We start from the raw sequence: 21,138 nt of genomic DNA on the forward strand, positions 1-21,138 counted from the left end.
AGGCTAACATCTATCGAGAAGTTTGTATTTTCAGAGGATGAAGGTAAGAACACAATGCTGCAGTCTCTAGCTCTCAATGGCACTTATTTGGACAGCATTAACACTTCGTACTTACTTTGCCATAAGTAACTACTACTTGTATTTATTACTTGTATTTTCATTTTTCAGAAAGAATTTAAGATAGCTACCCAGTAAAAAAAAAAGCTTCATGTAACCTAGTGCTAAACTGAGAGTAAAAACTGTAAAGATACTTAGTTAGGTTATTCTATGATATGAAGGAAAGAGATGCTGGATGCAGCGACAGCAGAGCAGCTTACTGTGGCCTGGAAGCTTCTGCTTGGTCCGTCTGAAGCTTCTCACCCCCTTCGACTTCCATGGTGCAGTAGACAATTCGATTGGGAGCAACTGACTTTAAACCTTGTACCTCCATTATAACAATCTGAGGAAAAGAAAGCAAACAGTTTATCCTTCCGAAAACATTACACAGCACAGCTATTACAGTACCAAACTCCACTCTGGTTAAAAAAAAAAAAAAAAAGAAAAAGAAAAAAAAATCCCTAAACCTCACTCATATTTTCATAGAGAAGAGTTTTGATTTTGCCTTCTTTTTCCACTTTCAACAACATATAGTAGGAATTGAAATTTTTCCTCTGTTTCTACTTGGACAACAACCAAAAACTCACTCCAAACATAATTTAAATGCTGTTGGTTGAATTGGAGACTAATGTCTAAATATAATTCTAAATCTTAATATGTGAGGAAATGTATCTTTTAAGCAGTCATCTAAATAAGTATTTATAGAACCAATAGACTACTGTCAGGCTCTAAACAAGTAAGTACACTGATCACATCTTGAAAGGGTAACACAGTGCAGTGACTCTGGAGGCTGCAACCCTTGAATCTCAGAAGCGACTTGGTGTTGGGCTGAGCAGGGGGCAGGTCAGAGCATCCCTATCAGCCTCTGTGATTTTTCCCCACTCTCTACCCCTTTTCCTTCTCCCATCTCAGTACTTGCAGTCAGGTTCAGCATACATATGAAGATGGGGGGGAAGAGAAAGGGAAAAAAAATACGTGTACCAGCTGTGCCCTGAGAAATTCCTTCACCAGGGAAATTCTGAGCTTGGCAGATCCCAAAGGTTTTCAGCTCCTCTAAACTACTCAGTTATAGCTCCAAAGAGCCAAATGCAGTCCTACTTCAAATGTTCTCCGTCTTTTCTAAATCTTACGGTTTGTCACAGTGTGAAATTATTGGAATTTTTACACTTCAGATGTTTCTAATTCAGAAAAGATTGAAAAGAAAGTCAGGTTTCCTTGCTTGCTTTGGAAAAGCTGCTTTCCTTTCCAGACCCATTTCGGTCTACGAGAAGAAACTGGGTAACATGTAGTCCATTTAATCAGTGGAGAAGCTGTCCTCAACTGAACTATATACCAAAACCAATATTTGTTTGATTATTTTAAAGGTGACAAAAGTATTGACTACTTTTGGTTTCATTAGGTCAGTAAGCAGCTACTAAAATATTTTGCTGTTAAACTGTTTACATATTTGCTAATTTATTTCAATTCAAGTATGTTAAGCCAGACTTTGCCCCTAGCTGTAAAATCCTTTGTACTTTAGAACTCCCAGATCCTTAGTAATAGACATGTCCTGTAAAATTGCTAGCTTGGTGATATTACAGTAAGATGACAGTCATTGATCATTTAGAACATCTTTACACTACTCATAAATTATCAACTGCCTATTATGTTTTATAAATAATAACAACAATTCAGGAAGAATGACATAATCATCTCTCTTTTCTGTCTTTTGTGGTTCAGGAATTCAAGCAGTTATCAAAGTGATCAATGATCACTGAGAGACGGCACTAGAGATCCTTCTAGCTAATACTGCCTATATGGGCTTTCCACACACCAAACCTACATCCTTGCTGACTGCAGACTTCATGTTTATTCATTTTTATGTTGATACTTCTTTTCCTTGAATTTCTAGTTTAATTGCACACTACATTTGCCTATGGTAGCAATTTTGGATTCTGGTAACGGAGAAGAGTTGCATTTCATTAGGCAGGAAACTGTCACTAGCTGATTTACTAGCTCATTAGCTGATAAACAGCTTCCTAAACATTGCTTGTCTAGTTCTAAAACTTTCCAACAGCTGAAGAACATAAGTGATTAAGTCTTCTACTACATTGATATTTTATTTATTTTTACAAATTTCTACAAACAGGCTATTTGAGGAAACATACAACTTGCAAAACTGGCCACTGTTGCTTGCAGTGATGTGCAGGCGTATTTGTTAGTCAACATGTCCCATTCCCATCCAAACATTATAAATGTTAATAACATCTTTTGTTGTTCTGTCTTAACAACAACATGCAGTGGCAGCATAAACCCCAGCCACTTCTCCTCTCCACCCCCCCTAATATTTCAATCAAGTTCTCATGCTTTGTCCCAGTGTTTAGACATGTTATAGATTTCCTGTTCGGTCATGTGTCTGTAGAGCAGCCCTCAGCGAGGAATTTGCTAGTAACCCTACAATCTAGCTAAGTCACACCACGAGAGACATGACAAAGATGTGTTCACATGTTATTCAAGAAATGTGATGTTGTGCACATATGACCTCACATTTTCCAAAAATAAAGTATGCTGTCTCCAAAAAAATGCAATCAGCTTTTCTTATTTAAATGTCCAATTCCATAGAAAAGAGCAGTTCTTCCATGTTTCAGTCTAAATGAATTTCAGTTCAGCTGTTTCCTTTTGCCCTTATATCCTCTGAGATTTAGCTTCCCAAGAGTAAGACGCACATACTTGTCCATCAAGATACTCAACCTATGTGATTAATACCACGTTTAAAACGAAAATTTGCCCTACTAAAAACTGCTACATGTAGAGCAACACACTTATTCTTTGCCTTGCACAGAATGAACTGTAAATTAGTAACCTTGCAGAATGTCTGTGTGTTTTCCTCATCAGTGATGGGGAAAAAAAAGCAAAAGAGCTAAGTTCAACAGACCTAGTAGTCTACATTTCTGGTGTGAGGGGGCGGAAGAGCTGTAAACAAAGCAAAACTGTTCCAAATTTATCAGAAATAATATCTCCTGTCAGTTTTCATTTTGTGGTTGTTACAATCTTTTACTGTGCTTTTCCCCCAAAATATCACATCATTTTTACTACATACTTCATATTTCTCTCTAGAGGCACAGAGAAAGTTTTTCTTCTTCTTACATCCCACACCAAGAAAACTTTCTCAAAGATAGGAAACATTATTAACAAACTTTTTCAGGTCCTTTTTAGGTGCTTCAGAACTACTCTTTCTTATTGCTATTTATGGACTACTCCAGGCCTGGTATTCCATTTGAAGTAGACACAGCACACATGCTGGAGAGGCACAGGATGTATAAAACTACTTTATCATTGCATATACTTCAGTACTGAGGCCTGCACTCCAGTTTGACCTGCTTGATGAAATAATACTTTTCAGTGTATAGAATGATGGATCTTAATACTCTCTGAAAGTTGATGCTGAGTTTTTACATTATTAGCTAGCAATATTAAAATTGCACACAGTGGGATAAGCCATTTCTCTGTTCCTGATAACAACAGTGCTTCGTTATTACCTTCAAAAGTATACTTAAGTATTTAACGTACTGGAATTCATTTGAAGTTACATTTGTGTGGGAGATTCAACTGCCCACATTGCTGTGTGGGCCCAAATGCAACTACTGCTGCAAGAGGAAAATGCATGATATAACTGTATTCTAACTCCTAATTATTCAAGAGACAAAGGATAATTTACTCCTTTAACATAAATTTTTAAAATTACCACGGAAGGACTAATAATAAAAAAGTATCAAGCTATAGATTCTCTAGTAATTTAAACTCTCAACAAGTTTTCTCTGAAATACATGATTACCTCTAATGTGAAGGAGAGGACCACATCAGACTTTGACAGCTGAACCTCATTTTCATCTCCTATGTCCAAGAATGCAGAATTCTGTGATCGCTTTAACTTCTGCAGTTTAAATTCTGGCCCACCTTTAGACACTGGAAGACTTTCCAAATTTGCCATCAGCAAATTCACTGAAGACCGCAACTCTTCTATGTACATGTTCTCCATTTCTCTTGTTATGAATTTTGGGAATTTTCTTTCCTTGGAAGACATATTTTAAAAGTTAGGGAAGAAAACAAATCATCCCACATTATACATTATGTTAATTTACAGATTTGCTCTCAGTTAAGAGATATTTAATAAAAATAAAAGTCCTAATTCCAGTGTCTATTTTTATATCTTCAAAACAGTAATAGGAAGGCTAACTCCATTCCATAAATACAGTTAAGTTTGACAAGAAATGTAATTAGAATTGAGAATTCCATCTTATTCCTTAAATATAGTAGACAAAATATCTCTTTGAACATGACAAAATAAATAAAGGGGCATTTACAGAATCACAGAACCTCTTGCCACCCTCTCCCCTCCCCGAATGATTTAACCATAAACCCAAGTTGAATACGTACACATTAGGTATGTCTAATACTCATGTTTTAAGTGTATCAACTGACAATATATCTTGAATGTTACCTTAAAATATTTCATAAATTGACAAAATTAACTCAACACTAACAGTTTTGTTACTTCATATATTTCTCATGCTACTAAAAATAAGCCAACCGCATTCATGCTTTTAACATAAAGCTGTTAAACTACGAATGTGACATGAAATTCCTGTCATTGTTTATTTCTAATGAACATTGTCATTCATTTTCAAAGTAATACTGAATTATTAAACATGGGATTATTTTAAACATGTTAGAGAGAACTTAAAAGTAACTTTTTTCGTCTGTAGGAGTTAGATACTAGTGTTTAAATACTGTGTTTATAACAAAGAGGGAATATATAAAGATGTAAAATGCATATACGAATACACACAGAGCCAATTTTTCGCACAGTTTCTCCTCTGATGTTGAATATAAGGCAGTTTGGAAAAATATGTCATTCAAGATTAAACAAAAATTTAAATTCTTCTAAAATATATGTTTTACATATAAATGAGAAACAAACAGTGCTCCCCAAGTATTATCTGCAAAGGTAGGCACCTTGCTCCTAAACCAGACATCTTTTATCGTTAGGTGTTACAAAGAGTATTATAAAATGTTTTACATTAAAACCTTTACAGTTGATTTTGTTTCAATAATGAAGAGCAAGCAAGTTGACTGTGACCCAAAACACCTGCAGCAAGTCCAGTGGTCTGGCTCATTACAGCATTGAAGAGGCAGTATAGTACAGATTGAAAAAAAGAAAAAAGAAAAAAAGTTATTTACAGTTAGAAACTACAAACACAGGGCAAGGTCCAAGGTACTCTAGCCAAAAAATTCCCACTTTAGAGCGTTTTTCAAACTATAACTTATCCTGTGAGGATCATTAAAATAATATGTCAATACAGAAGACAGAGAAGACAGGCTGTTATTATGTAGTTGAAAGATCTTTCTTCTTGGTAAGAAGATTTTTCCACCCCAACGTAAAAACTGAGGAAAGTTTTTACAATGCCTTTTGCTGTGTATTTTTTATGACTGTAATCTTCCATGATTTAAGACAGCGCTAATGGAATATAAGGAGGCCTTTATTTCTGTAAAACTTGAATGTTTGTAGCCTCTTCTCTCCCTCACAAAACAAGGGTGAGGATCCTCCATGAAGACTCTAAGGTCCACGAATTTCCCTTCTCCCATTCCCCCTAACCTTTTATTTGCTTTTTTAAGATGGTGAATTTGTAGCAAATTGCTATAGAACATAATATTTAAAACAAGTTAGATACGCAACAAGAATAGTGAGGTTTCTCTGCTATTTTTTTAGGGCATAAGCACAATGAGTGTAATTACATTGATTTGAAAAGCCCAGATCATCTGAAGAACACATATCCCTGCAGAACACTGGAGTTCTGGGAAATCTGACTGCAACATACTGGGACACATCACGAAACAGACCCTGGGGACAGAAGCGAGACACTGAACAGGTTGATGTACACACGAGCCTTTAGGTCTGGATTCTGAGAGTGCTAAAATGGATTTCCAGGATGCATTTCTCAAGTACAAAAGGCACCAAGTAGTGTCTTCGTAGGATCACATGAAGATTTATCTTAGAAAAGCAGAGCATCAGTTACAATAGGTAGAAAATCCCATTAGATCATACACACATTGAATTCAACTACTTTAAATTTAGTCATGTGAAGAAACAGATGGGCAAATAGATGTGAAAATTCCCCATCGATTTTATTCTTCATAGATGAGTATATTTCTGAAGAACTTGCCTCCATTAAATAGGTTAAATTATAATCTAAAATGAACTTCTCATTTATAATTAACAACTTGTAAAACCTGCAAGTTTTTAGTTTATTACAGGAACCAGGAATGAGACCTCAACAACAACAAAAAAGCTATATGCAGAAATTTCTCTTGAGCTGTGCTGATCTTTGGAGACTGCAGTTTAATAATTCTCTTACAGGTAGGTAATCATTGAAAACTCTTTACCAACAAAGAAGCCAGAATCAAAACACTTTTAACGTTGATTTTGAGCTCTAAGAACAAAGTTCCTATTTTCCACCATTTTATCGCTTAGGCTTAAATGATCTCAATAATTCTCACAGTTGCCAGAATTACGACTAACTCTCAAAGTCCCTTACAAAAAAACCCTGCATTTTAAGTACTTTAAAAGAGATGTATGAAAACTCCGATTTCTAACTTGGATGTACCAGGAAGGACATGGAGTTCCTTATTCTATGCAAAGCTGTGTAGCTGACACTGTGGCAACCATAAGAACTTTTGGGTAATGATTTGGGTAAAAAATAGAAAAAAAATTCCTTAAAAAATCTACAGATGTGCAGTGTATGCATATTAGAAACAGAATGAACAAGATTCAGGTGGTTTAAATAGTGCTCATTATTTTTACTTGCTTTAAAATGAATTTGAAATTTTTATGGACAGCATTTTGCTTTTTAATAAGATCACACCTTCAAGTTGCTATTTATGAACTTAATAGACCTGAATGATATATTTTTCCTTTTAAATAAAGAAGCAAATCTTAACTGTGTTACAGTTACTCTGATATTAATCTACTTATTTCTGCACACACACAGTATAACATACATGCTTCCAATATTTTTTAACTTTTGGAGCTAAAGGCAAGAAGGCAACAGAGCAAACAGGATTATTGGACAACTTTGATTATAAGCCTAGGCTTCACAGAAGATTGAGGAGACTTGAGATTGCCTTTCTGTGAAAAAGGAGTCTTTCTCCAAAATTTAATAAGATATGACCAGGGACAATACCAATCCCAGTTGTGATATGTAATATAGAAGGATATAACCCTAACCCCTGAAATAAAATACAAGCTATAGGAGAGAAAAATAGGCTCGGCTTTCTAAAATGTACCAAAAAAATGTATAGTTTACCCAGCCACCATTAATTTGACCTACAAGACTCACTCACAGTTTTGTTACTTGCAATACTAATATAGCCATTATGAACTTAATCTATTAATGTAAACTACTATATATACTTTAAAAGTATATCACATATAACCTGTAGTAACACATAAACATTATGGTTATACTCTAGGGATAGCATAATGCACTTCTGTATGTAAAAAATGACTTATTTCAGTTCCAAAAGGCATGATCCAAAATATACAAATAACATACCCTTTGCTTAAACCACTGGACTTGCTGATGAAGGAAAGGCAGGGTCACACAGCACACAACTTCCCAAAAACAAGTTTTGCTTTCTCCCCACCCCTTTTGACAGAGATACTCCAGAGCAGAAAAAACTGCATCTGCCAGCCTGTTTTCAGATCATCTTCTGCTTAATTTTAGAATAAAAAACTGCAAACGCACACACACACATACAATATATCGTCCCCCTCAATCTCATATGAAGATATGTTCTTGGTACATGAAAGCAACCACTTACCCTTGCCATTTGTTCTGCCAATTGCAGTCGTCCATCTAGTTCACGTCTGATCTGGGCTGCTTGCTCATCTCCATTATCCAACTTGGACAGAGAACAAAAATAAAGCTAACTGTGAGAAACACACACCATGTTTTAGCTCTATAGCAAATAACATAGTTAAAATCAAACCAGAAATTAATTGCATCCTTTTCATCTTAAAATCAGTGAAACACTAAGCAAAAACTTCGCTTTGAGTCTTACCAATATGAAAGAAATGCAATGGTCACCAGTTATCCCTGGCAGACAGGGTCTCCGAAGGGTAGCCAGCATTCCCTTGAATTTTTAATACTCAGGTTAAACAGAAGCAGCATTATTTCCTTATGTAAATAGCAGCTGAAAACATTTCTCCATGAAGCAGAAAACCGGACTCACAGACTGGCTTAGAAAATGTTTGCAAGGAAATCTGCTCTTTGGTGCCGTGAGTTCCTGTATAAGAATATATAGGTATAGGGAAAGAAAACTGTGTGGCTATGCATTCTAAGTATGGTATTATTTCATTCAAATAGTTGTTTTCCCAAAATACTGGCCAATTGCTCACATTGAGGCATATTCCATTTCTGAGCCTCCAGTATTTTCATGCTTAGGGAACAGCCATGACTAAACTAAACTAAAGAGGAAGGACTCATCTCTTCACCCCAACAGAACAGCTGGGTTTCACCAGAAAACAGACTCCCCAGCTCATTTTTCACCTGTTTACTTGTTAAGGGCAGTGGGTGGGGAGTGTAGGTGAAGTGGGGCTTCACCTTAACGCACCGACCTGTGCGGCTGGTTGAGAGGAGGAAGGGTGATGCTCCAGGAAATATCGGGCAAAACTTGCCTTCTTACCTGAATAAAAGCCAACTGAGGACAGAGTCCCAGCGGACGGCTCTCTGTCCCCAGGGCTAGCCACAGACATGATGTGACAGGCTTGTATGATCCCAGTGCATTTAGTACACAGATAAGGTTTAAGGATACCTGCATTGCTCGTCACTAAAAAAAACCCACCTTAAATTGATTAGGGATGTAAACTGGCAAAAAAATGGCTCTCTAAGTAAATGAGATCTTCAGCTAAAGAACATACAATTATTCACTATTTAGTGCATCAGGCCAAACACATAAAACTGTCTCTTTTGCAATGCTTCTCAACTAAATCCAGCAGACGTTATTGAACCAAGGCTCTCTTAAAAACTAGGCATTTTTTTTCTTTCAAAATACAATTGTTTGAAGGGAATAATCTAAAATATAGTATTCAGTGCTTACAGGTCAATTACAGCATTATGTATAATGCAAATCTGACCACATTTAGCAACTGGATGAAAAGTTTTCCACTACCATGGAACCAATGACAGAGCATGCAATTGCAACCTGCCACCTATGCCACCTGGCGTCACACAAGATCCTTGCAGGAACTGATCCAGGCTGCCAGAAAGTAAGAGAACAAAACCTGATGGGTGCCCCCAAAAGAGGCTCAAATTTAAACTAAAGAGAAAACGATTATGGTCCAGACTGGAAGGGTTCTCCTGTTAAATGTGTCCGTAAATTTGCTCCTAGTTTGACTGCGAGCATAAATGGCAAGAGTGTTCTTGGCAAAAGCAAATATTTTAGGTTTTCAGAATACAGTCACAGTATTTCAAATAAAGTCCCAAATTTGTATTATTCCATTTCTTAACAGAGTAAGAGACCTGTTGGTGTACTTGTCACTGAGAATATTTCCAACTTCTATTTTCCTTTGTATTATAACCACATAATTTTTGTAATTATTTTTCTTTAATCAGCATGAAATATTTCTAATATGAGAAACAATTTTGTTTTCCTTTTTGGCTTAAGAGAAGGTCAACATTATTTTAAAAATACATCCCATTACAGGTAATTGCTTGAAAAATATCTGCTTGAAAGTAATTTTGATGACTGGATTTTTTTTTCTACAAAAAGGAGGGCACGGGAGATCACAATGAAACTAAAAATTTTCCTGTGTCAACATTTAACTTAAATCACTGCTTCTATTATTAACTCATTTGAAGAGGCAAACGCTTCTTTTTAAAGACTATTTTTCCATTTAAAAACACATGAAATGAACATTTAAGTTAATGAAGGTGTAAGCTGTTTGTAAACCTTAGCCTTCTTTCCTTAACCATACATTGCTTCCCATTATCTGTTTGTACTTGAGTATTTAAAAATGTGTTGATCTCCCTACTTACTTATTTTTAAACTCCAGTCTTCTTCCTGAAATACTTACACATTTTAATAGTTTTGTTAATGTATGTAACGATGTTTTGTAAGGTATAGAAAGATGCTGAAGAGGTGAAACACTGAAGAACACTGCTTTACTTACAGAAAAGAGCCAAGGTAAGAATGACTGGTAGGTCATTCTAATAAGAAGTTGTTGATATTAGTTTTTGCCGTATGCAAAATGAAGTGACAATGAGAAAAACAGTAACTTGATATCACGTTCTATGCAAGGTCATTCTACCTGTTTTTATTCTAAATTCAACAAATTGCATGAAAAACAACTTTCCAAGCAAAGCACTCAGCGATTATGAATGTGCAATCAATTGTACTGTACATACCTCTTGAATCTGGAGTGACAAGAGTTAGACTCAATAGCTTCTGAACATAAAGGTGGCATTTGGAATTTGTGAGTTGCGTCCACTTTTTTTACACAGGGAAGACACTTGAAACAACCCACTGTATGGGTGGGAAGTGGTGACAAGGGTTGACATTAAGTGTACGTTTTTCATTAATTCCTTATTCATTGATCAAATCCTTACCCAAGACATACAGTTATCACAACCACTGTAATAATTGCCAAACTGTAAATAAAAACTAAAAAAGCATACAACGCTGTGCACAGAAATTAATATAAATGTAACATTGGAGAATAGCAACTCAGATTCTTAGTATTGCAACTGAAATCCAGTCAAAAAAATAATCAGTAATTGGTAAGTAAAGGTTCCATTTAATAAAAACTCTACAGTTTTCTACAATGGTAGTAATTATACAGCATGGCTCTTTATTGACTACAGCAACAACAGGGATGCTCCTTAAACCACACATAACCACTTAGTATTTTGAGCAGCAGGGGACCTCACTACTGAAGACTCTACAGACACCAAAGACCCATTTTTAGTGCAAAATACATTAGTCCTGACCAAGCAAACCAATGTTTCCCCTAAATGCCTTATATTTGGCCCCTGAAACTTATAACAGTGAGGCAGAGACGGACTCCCCCTTTGAGAGTTAATTCCCAGCAAGAAAATGAGTAAGACAGCTCTGTCACTTGTGCCCTTTCTTTTTGTAAAGATGATTGTTTGGCTTTTAAAAGCTTCTTCAGAAAACTCAGTAGCTATGAATGACTACGCTTGGGTGAATAACAAGCTACTCTTTATTGAAAAGAAAAAAAAGTGGTAGCTCATCATCCTTTTTTCCCCCAATACTGTTAAAAAACAGCTTTCTAAAATAAACCTGCCACCGTTAGACATCGAGCTATTCATTCAAAACCATTTTTATTCATTAATGCTTGAAGTTGCCTTTATTTTTTCTCACTCTGAAAAGGGCAATCATTCTTATTACAAACTTCTTTATTAGTAGAGATGGAGTGGGAATGTCCTCAATATGCAAGTTGCCCAACAATTCTTATTAGAGCATGTTTTCAGTTGCTCATGTGTCAACTTCTAAATGACAGACTGAAGTTTTCTGTTCCAAATTTCTCCTTTAAGAATTTCAATCAAAACACTCCATTGCTTCTGAAGAGGCCAGGGAAGACAACACACAGCTTTAACACAATAAGAAAAATGGTGACCATCTTGTCAAAGAGCTCTAGCACCATCTTGCTTTGAAGCAAGGATCCAAGATTTAGCAGGTCGCCATCTGTGAAAAATCAGCTCGACTCTGGCCAAGTTCCGAACCTTTGGAAAATGAACTTTGCAGCAATCAGGCTGCTAAATGCCACAACCAGAGGCTAAATCAGATTCTGCAATCATTTATCTTCAGGCCATGCTGCTCACTGTCTTGAATATGCACAGAGTTTATGCACCTCCAATTATTTGCTCATTTAAGAAAGACTGTAAACGTGTCAGAGTTAAAAATCGCTATTTGGATCACCAGCATGATATCTTCCTTGACAAACTGTTCTTTAATTTGCGTGCCTAAACAGCACAGAACAGAAATACATTTGAATGAATTTATGTTTACATATTTTAAAACATTGGAAAAAAATGAAAGTGTTTCTCATTTAAATAATGAGGTTTTTAAAAAATATATATTACTTTAAAGCCTGTAAAATGCTTGCTTCTTTCAGTGCAAAAGAGAAATGGTACACTGGCAAAAAATGTGGTTAATGTGAAAGAGCAACTTCAGGTAAAATAGGGACTAATACTGTCAAAGAGGTACTTCACTAAAGCCCATGGCCCTCATTTGCACTCCTCTATCTACAGAGTAAGTCAGATGTTCTTCACCCACGGAACAAGACCAGAGTGAGTATGGATGAGTACTGACCTGCTGCAAGTTACTGCTCTCTACATTCACAAGTGCTCAAACTAACTGATAGTTCCTCCAAGTGACTATGTTATTAATGTTCAGTTAGTTTACCTGCAGCCTTCTAATTCGGAGTAACATCAATGTGTACACTTACCTGCCCATAGTGATATAAATTTCTCTGCACGTAATGACTAAATTGATAGTACACATATCTTTGGACTTGCTCTTATCTCTGCAACACAAAATTCAGTCTTTTCACCCCTCCTGAAAATAATGTTCATATTTTCTTTACAGCCTTATTTTTTTGCCACATGTAACCAAGTCTGGGCCCTGCTGAGCTGACCAGGTATTTGCAGATGCCCATGTGAGGTGACCTGCAGGATCCCTCCCTGACTGCTGACTGACAGCCAAGGCGAAAGCTGTCAGCATACCAAAAGGAGTAAAAGGTCTTGGATTAAAAGTGTTGTGATTACATAATGCTGAAAAAATGGATTTCTGGAAGTAACTGATGGCACTCAGCAGCAAGGCTGGAAGAGAAAGACAATGCCAGAGAAGTCCTAGTGCTTAATTTTGGTTGTCAATCAAGTAAGCAGTAAGTAGGCAATAGGTGTAGCAGATGCAAATATTGGTGTTTTTCAGACCATTGTCCTTACTACTCTTATCTCTGACTCTAACACAATGATTTTTGCACAATCTCAGACATGAGAGGTTTTGTTCTCTGAAATATTTTTATAATGTTCTGGACCTGCTTATGTGAATTCAATGCTGATTTGTATATGCATGACTGATTAAGGTGGCAGGAGAGACCTTCTATACTAGTTGTTTGTACTCATTAATTATGCTGATTATATACTAATTTGTAAAAAATGTCTCTAATAAAAATAATAGAAACCAAGCAAAATCTGAAGATTATATTAATCAATTCAATGCAATAGAACAACTTAAAAGTTCAAAAACCAAAACTGATTGTGAAAACACAATTTTAAAATCTTGGACTTTTTAAATCAGCCATTGGATGGACACTGTGGCAGTTTCCAAATAATCAAAGCTGAGAATTTGGTATGGCATTCCCTTATATTCAAGCTTTTAAAACATATGAAGAGCAGTTTTGAGTGTTTCAGTACCAGCTGAGAAATTGTTTCTCACAATTAGATTTCAGTTTATTCAGGGACTACCAATTTCAAAAACTCCAAGAACAACTTCAATAAGACCTAAAAATAAACATGAAAGGAAGTACATACAGTATTCAAGCCGATCACAATGTATGCAAGGGGAATAGTTAAAAATTTGTATGAAGCCCACTCCACTCAAAATTTAACATGAAATACATGCACACAGCTCAAACTTTCACTGTACTCATGTATTAATGAGAAAATCTCTAGCAAGAAACGGTTTATTTTACATTGCGACATGCAGATGTACAATTTAACTTCAATGACCATTTCCCTAAAAATCATCTTTCATATTTGACTGCTATTAACCTCTTAGAGAAACCATAACACGTTAAATACCTTTTATTAAACGCTAACTTCATAAAACTTGTCAGACAACCTTAGCCAAAATATGTCCCCAACAGCAGAGAATAATCCAATCTTTAATAAGAGATTGAAAGGATTATTCAAATGGAATACATATCTTCTATTTAACATTATCATTATTAAAGACATTTTTTAAAGAATTACCATTCAAAATTTGTCCAAGCCACATTAAAATGTAGTCTTCAGTATTTTTTTGCATATTTTAATCTACTGACACAAACTATAATTTTGTGAACAGGACACTTGGAAAAGTAATGCAAACATATTTTTGCACAATAAAGACTGAGACTTTTGTTTGTCTGTTTAGATCTGAACAGACCCCAGCACTCTTTTTATCTACATGGGCTGAGGACAGAGTAGAGCTTCCCAACAAGGATTTTCACTGATCTATAGGCATGGTCTTCTCCACAACACACTCTCTGTTAAATCTCCTACAAACATCCTTGAGTGGCCCAGTTTCTAGTGGTGTGGCATTTGGTGAGAGAAGGTTCATATTCACCCTGGCCACTGCCTTCGTAACTTTGTAAACTCCAACCACTTTTTAGTGGTTGAGACTGCAATATTCAAACATCTCTGCCGAACAGGATGAAAACCCAAGGAAAGCATGTTGTGCTGAGAGATGCAGACTGAGAATAATGGCAGCCTCTTACTATTTACAGATGTAATCACTCCAAATATTAGAAATATGTCCCACAGATGAATCAAGGACATGGATGCAAAGCATCATTTTTCATTAACAGGAATGGAAATATTAAGATCTGCAATATGTCATAGTGTAAACATATTTTATCTAACTGTATCTTGGTTTCCACATGCACATATTGTAACTCAGGCGTGTTGACAATACCTTTGTAAACTCACCCTCCTCAGCCTTCTCACCTCCAGACTGAAAAGCTCCAGCCCTTTCAATCTCTCCTCCACAGGCATCTGTTCCATGATTTTCAATGCCACCCCCTGTCCTCATTGACCTCTGCTATATCCCTGAGATTATCAAACGTGTACACAATACTCAACGTATGGGCATAAGAAGATTATGTACGGCAGCAAAATGATGCTACTGTTGCACACAGAACTACTGATTCCACCACAGGAAACCCAAGGTGTCCTTCTAAAGCTGTTGTTACTGCCCATGCTCAGGTCAGCATCCTGTATTTATTTCTCCTCTGATGTATTACCTTACGTTTAGCTGCATTAGAGCTTATCTGTCACACTTTTGCCCATGCAGTTTTGTGAGGTCCTTCTGGAGCTCCCTGCAACTACGGCAACATTAGAGTATCCAAAACAGTTCAGTATCACCTATAAACTCAGAGATTTCCCTTACATTGCCTTCTCCAGGACATTAATAAAAATGTTGAATAAAGATGCAACACTTCTCCTAGACAGAGTGAATCAGGTCGAAAGCACACTTGAAGTCTCCAGGAATCAATCAAAGGGAAAACAAAAGACATCTTCCCCCCAGACCTCCTTCTAAAATATCAGTACTGCACCATAAATACACTAATACAAGGCCTTGGATATCTACTACAGAACTGGTCATTCAGAAAAATGTTTCCTGGGCTGATGACGAATCAGCCCACTGGCTGTTTAAGAAGAGCACTGTTTTTAAATCAACCAGTACTAACTTTGAACTCCAGAATTAGATGTGATTAGAATCACATTAGGATCCAATTCAGTGGCTCAGCAGTGGATTATAGAAGAGAAAAAAAAAAGTTAGCCCAGGTCAGAAGTGTCACCACAGAAAATGGAATTTTCTGCCTCTTGTTCTCTTGGCATTCATTAGGATTGCACAGATCAATAGGTAAAACCCACGTTTGCACTTCTTAGTGGTTGAAACTGCAATATTCAAACATCTCTGCCGAACAGGATGAAAACCCAAGGAAAGCATGTTGTGCTGAGAGATGCAGATTGAGAATAATGGCAGCCTCTTACTATTTACAGATGTAATCACTCCAAATATTAGAAATATGTCCCACAGATGAATCAAGGACATGGATGCAAAGCATCATTTTTCATTAACAGGAATGGAAATATTAAGATCTGCAATATGTCATAGTGTAAACATATTTTATCTAACTGTATCTTGGTTTCCACATCCACATATTGTAATTCAGGTGTGTTCACAATACAGACTCGCCACACCCATCACAGTACCATCTTCCACAGTGTAGAAGACCAATGCCTTCCACCCCAGCTTTGCCACCAAAAAATTATTAATAACTATGCACAAAACAGTTTAACTTTTATTTATTTTCCACTCAAGCTTTTGTCTTGTTATTTGTATGGGTGTTCTTCCTACAGCTAGGAAGTGCAAAAAGCTTCAGAGCCTATAGTGCCTATTTTACCATCCAAATAAATTATCTTTTAAGTCAGAAATGTAGGTTCCTTGGGTAACGAATGAGGAGACAGAGAAGCCTCCAGAGAGCTATTAAAAGCACTTAAGCAGTTATCTACATGCCTACCATAAATACTGTGGAGGTCCCAAATGCACTGGTGAATAAAATGATCAAAGAAATGGGCGTTCTTATTCTCCCTCTCACCATCCCCCGGACCCTGCTGAAACAGATACTGGCTGTCTCCTTCAATACAAATTGCCTTCAGGTTCTGGCTGGGGAATCTGGGGAATACCCTCCCACATCCACCCAAACCAGGAAGTGATGGGCCTTAAATGAGCTGTGACTCATGTCCTGATCCTCCTTAGAAAAAGCCTTCTACTCTCCTCCTCTGCCACCCCTGCACAAAGATTACCATATCCAAGACAACCTAAAGATTAGTATGCAAACCTTGTTGGTATACGCATATTTATGTCCTAAATGGACTCACAGTGTTTTATACTTTCCTGGATTTATCCTTGCTGCAGAAGGAAATCCCATTTCCTTTTGCTTACCCTCCTCAGTCTCCTAAAATATCATGCAGAATGTTTTCTTGCCTTATTGAGCACTGATTAGATTTTCTTTGGAGTGTTGAAACCAAAGGGAATATATGCAATTAGGGTAATAAATGTTAATGAGCATCACATTAAGTAAGCAAAAGCACCTTGAATGTCATACCATCATTTTTTCCAAAAAAATTACAAGCTGACTTAACTAGATAGAAAACTTCAAATTCAGGCTGACAACTCACAATTAAAGCATTGATTTATCATGGATTTTAGAAAAATTATGTTGCTTTCAAAACGCGCCATGAAAAAAACCAGACCATATACAAACAGTTCTTATTTCAAATAGGCAAGATGTTTCTGTTTAGTTAAAAGCCTACATTTGTGTTTAAACATGTACAATATCTGAGCATATTAATATTTTTAACAGCTAATAATTTCTTCAAGAAACACTATTTAATAAAATAAAATTTAATAAAATCAGTGGATAGAAAGAAATATTGTTGAAGATTTTGTAAATACATTGTGCAGAAGCTAGAAGATGAAAGACATTGAATGCCATTTTCTCCCTTTCTGTTCAATTCTGTAGCCTCAGCTGTAGAATGTTCTATATTGCTACCTTTTTCTAGAAGTCAGTGGTGTTAGTGATGTGTACATACCTATCTATTAAAACAAAACCCCCAAATAGTTATTAAGGACAAAAAAAATCTATTTAATCCAGAGGTTAATGTATAAGAAGGCAAGCTTCATCTACAGATTTGTGTTGCACCATGAAAAATATACTTCCATATCTAGGAAGGTACTCATGTTTGGAGTGAGATCTAAAAGAAAACAGATCATAGATCTTTAGTCTATGTTCTGTTTACGTAATGATCAGGAAAAATACCTTAACAAGAAAGATGAAAAAATTTTGCGTAAGACTGTGCAGCTCGTATATTAACATGGAGAAGGGTTTTTGCTTTTTTTTTTGGTAATGAAAAATTAATGTAATCAGACATTTCCCATGTTTACAAACAACTTCACTGGTAACATACAGCTTAGAAAACAGGTCAGAGAACTCTTCATACATCAGTTATCCCAAAAGAAGTACCAACTCTATTTAGCCCAGCCTAGAAACATGTTTCTCCAACTTACTTGAAAAAACCTCTAGTGACACAGACTCCATATTCTCTCTAAGCCAACTCTAGTTAAATTCTAGTCTAGTATTTAAGAACCTTCATACAGAGTTCAGCTGACCAGGAAAGAAGAGTCTGCTTGATAGTACTCTCTGGGTTCCATTGCTTGGCTAGATCCCAACTGACTGTAACAAGGCTTTGATATCTAGCAAAAACATGAACAGTAATATTTAGGTGTTTGCATCAAGAATAGTGTACCACTGTCAGCACCTCCTAACAGCATTATCTTCATTTTCTATCTAAGATACAGCACTATAGAAACATTGGTTACATAGGCAATTTTGAGGTTATCAAGTCCAGCCTCGCACTTAACAACTGTAGATGAGTCAGCTGTAGCTATATCAAGCCAAAATCTGAAAACTAAGTTCTGAATCTCCAAGATTGAGATTCCACAACTTCACTGGCTGACTTGTTCCTCTGCTGTACTACCTTCATACAAAAGTTTTGCCCTAACGATCAGCTTGTGACAGTTAACTCATTATACTATCTGCTAATACACACCAATAGTGCCATCATTTTTGCCTTTGAAACTGTCCTCCAAGTTGCTTGTGGTAGGCTGCTATTAGACCACCCATTAAACTCTGCTTTGCCAGGCTACATGAGTCTATCTTCCTCATTCCCATCAGGGAAATGGGAAGAACAACTCCTTCAATCTCCTACCTTTGTTTTTTCTAATGTGGCCAAGCATTATCTCAACTATAATGAAAGGGCATTGTTAGCTCTTACTCAACCCAGCATCCATCTTGCAAACCATCTCCCCCACCCTGCCCCATCCTTTTTTAGCAGAGCTGCAACTCAATCACTTGGTTACTAGTTGATAATCATGTCCAGAGTTACCCTGCACAAGCTGCAAAACTTTCCACTTCTCCTTGATGGTCTTCATGGGGTTTCTGTTAGCTTAATGTTCAAGACCACCCTTAACCATTCAGCAAGTCAGCTGCACCACCCTCCCCTTCAGTTTAGTACTGTCCACAGATTTGCTGAAGATAGATTTTATCTCATCATCCAAGCTGTCTACAAAAATACTGAACAATACTTAACTCTGGAGTACTGTGTTCCCACCTACCAACTGGCCTTTTAAACCATGCGCTACCACCCTTCTATGGTTGTGATCTAGCCAATTTTCAAGCCCTCTAATTGTCAACCTCTACAGATTATGCTTCCTCAACTTACTTACAAATGGAAATGGGGTAGAAGATGATGCCAAAAGCCCTAGTCAAGGTACATTACCATTAACAGCTCTCCTTATTCACATAGCCATTTCATGACACAAAGTCAGGTGGGTCACACGTGATTTGCTCTTGGTATCAATGTAAACTAATAGTGATTACCTCTACACATGTGAAAATGTATTGCAAGAGGTTGTGCTCCAAAATCTTTCCAGAGACTAAGGTAATGTCTATAATTCTCAAACTTAATGTACAAAAGGATGGTTTGTTCCTGAGCTCTTAGTACGTTTTCTAAAGAAATCAGTAAACTCCTGGTCTTTCCTTTTCCCCACACTGCAGTTTCTTAAGGGTCTCTGCATAGCAATTTCTTAAATTAGGGGTAAGTTCACAGCTTACCTTCTCAGCCCTTCTCCAACTTCTGAACTGTCTACTGGTGATTTCTGCAGTCCAGCTGTTAACTGTTGTCACGTTCACCCTCAACTCTTCCCTGTTTGCGAGCACCAAGTCAAATAGAGCACTAATCCCAGCTGTTCCTTTTGCATTTGAGAAATTGTCACCAACATAGTCTAGAAACTTCGTCAATTACTTGCACAATGCCATGTTAACTTCCCAGCAAATTGGTGGCAGGTGTCTGAAATCCACCATGGGGATCAATGCCTGCCATTGGGAGACTTCTATTAAGCTTACTAGCTTTATCCTCTTGGTCAGGTGGTCTGCAACTGCCACCCACCACATCACCAATATTTCCCTTCTGATCTTGACCAAGAGACAGGACTTTTTTTTTTCCCAAATAGTGTAGACGCTATTGTGTAGGCATTAGTGTAGACACATTTATGAGCACTCTCCTTTCTGAGAGGGAATGTTACCATCTTCCTTGTAGCCTTCTACTATACATATCTTTTCCACATGCATTGCTTTCTCATTTAACCCTGAGATAAGCTCCCTATCTTCTAAAAACCTGGTTTAAAGTGGTTCATGTTAGGTTAGCAATTCTGTGCACAAATACATCCATGCTTTCTTGTCAGGTTCATTCTATCACTTCCTACTATTTCTTCTTCTCGAACAACATGCCACAACCAAAGGTCCAGGGCTCATCGATTACAACAATTATACAGGTTGTGTGTGTTATCCTAGGCCATCTTTGTCCTCAGAGTCTTACAGTCACCTTTGATCTCCTCAGGGTCATATCACCAGTGCTCAGATAGACAGTAAACGGCTCCAGCTGGAAGGCTAGATGAATCAGGAATCTCTCTGCAACATCACAGATCCAGCCTAGAAGCAACTAAAAGGTCTTCCCAGCAGATGGGTGCCTTTGTTCTGGACAGCGTGGAGTCACCAAACTCTAAAACCCGTTGCTTCATCTTTTTGCTGGTTCCAGTCCCATGAACTAAGGTGCCCAAAATCCATTATTCCGACAAACAAGACTCACTCACCCTGCTCTGCTGCCAGGATCCTGAACCAGTTTTCTAAATGAGCAATTGCAGAGAGACAAGGAGCCATTCTCCTGCTGCTGGAAGTTACGAGCTTCCAGCTTCCCTCCTCCTGGAAACATGGAAACGGGAGGAAACTACTAACATTAAACAGGTGGGAAAAGACCAGTTATAGAAAGTGTCTCCAGTCTCCTGAGGAAACACACTGTCTGAGTGGAAGGCTGTGCCAAACTGATTGGAGTGTGATTTTACAGTGGTCCTAGGAATAAAACAAAGCAACTCCAGAAATTGTGTGTTGCTCTGGAGGCTCTCTCAGGCATGGCTCAGTATTATATGCCCTCATTTACGGGCATTCCTAGTGTTCCCACATTAGAAAAGCTTGGCACTACACAACCAGTCAGGAAAACACATTTATGCAGAGGTGACAGAGGGATTGATTCTTCCCTTACTTCATTTGCAGAGAGATATTTCTTCTGCCATAGCCCCAATGCTTACCATACA

At 37.1% G+C, this 21,138-nt stretch overlaps 1 protein-coding gene across 10 annotated transcripts in view; it reads right to left on the reverse strand.

Moving 5' to 3' along the window:
- Positions 1-21,138, reverse strand: part of CADPS2 (calcium dependent secretion activator 2) — a 307,032-nt gene that overhangs the window by 171,368 nt on the left and 114,526 nt on the right. For all 10 annotated transcript variants that reach the window (XM_071803366.1, XM_065836490.2, XM_065836480.2 and 7 more), the window contains 3 exons: positions 7,957-8,037; positions 3,911-4,147; positions 318-439 (listed from right to left, as the gene is read on the reverse strand). In XM_071803366.1, coding sequence (XP_071659467.1) covers positions 318-439; positions 3,911-4,147; positions 7,957-8,037 — 440 coding nt within the window. The remainder of the gene's footprint in view (positions 1-317; positions 440-3,910; positions 4,148-7,956; positions 8,038-21,138) is intronic.

Source organism: Patagioenas fasciata, chromosome 1 (assembly GCF_037038585.1).
Source record: "Patagioenas fasciata isolate bPatFas1 chromosome 1, bPatFas1.hap1, whole genome shotgun sequence".
Lineage (NCBI taxonomy): Eukaryota > Metazoa > Chordata > Aves > Columbiformes > Columbidae > Patagioenas > Patagioenas fasciata.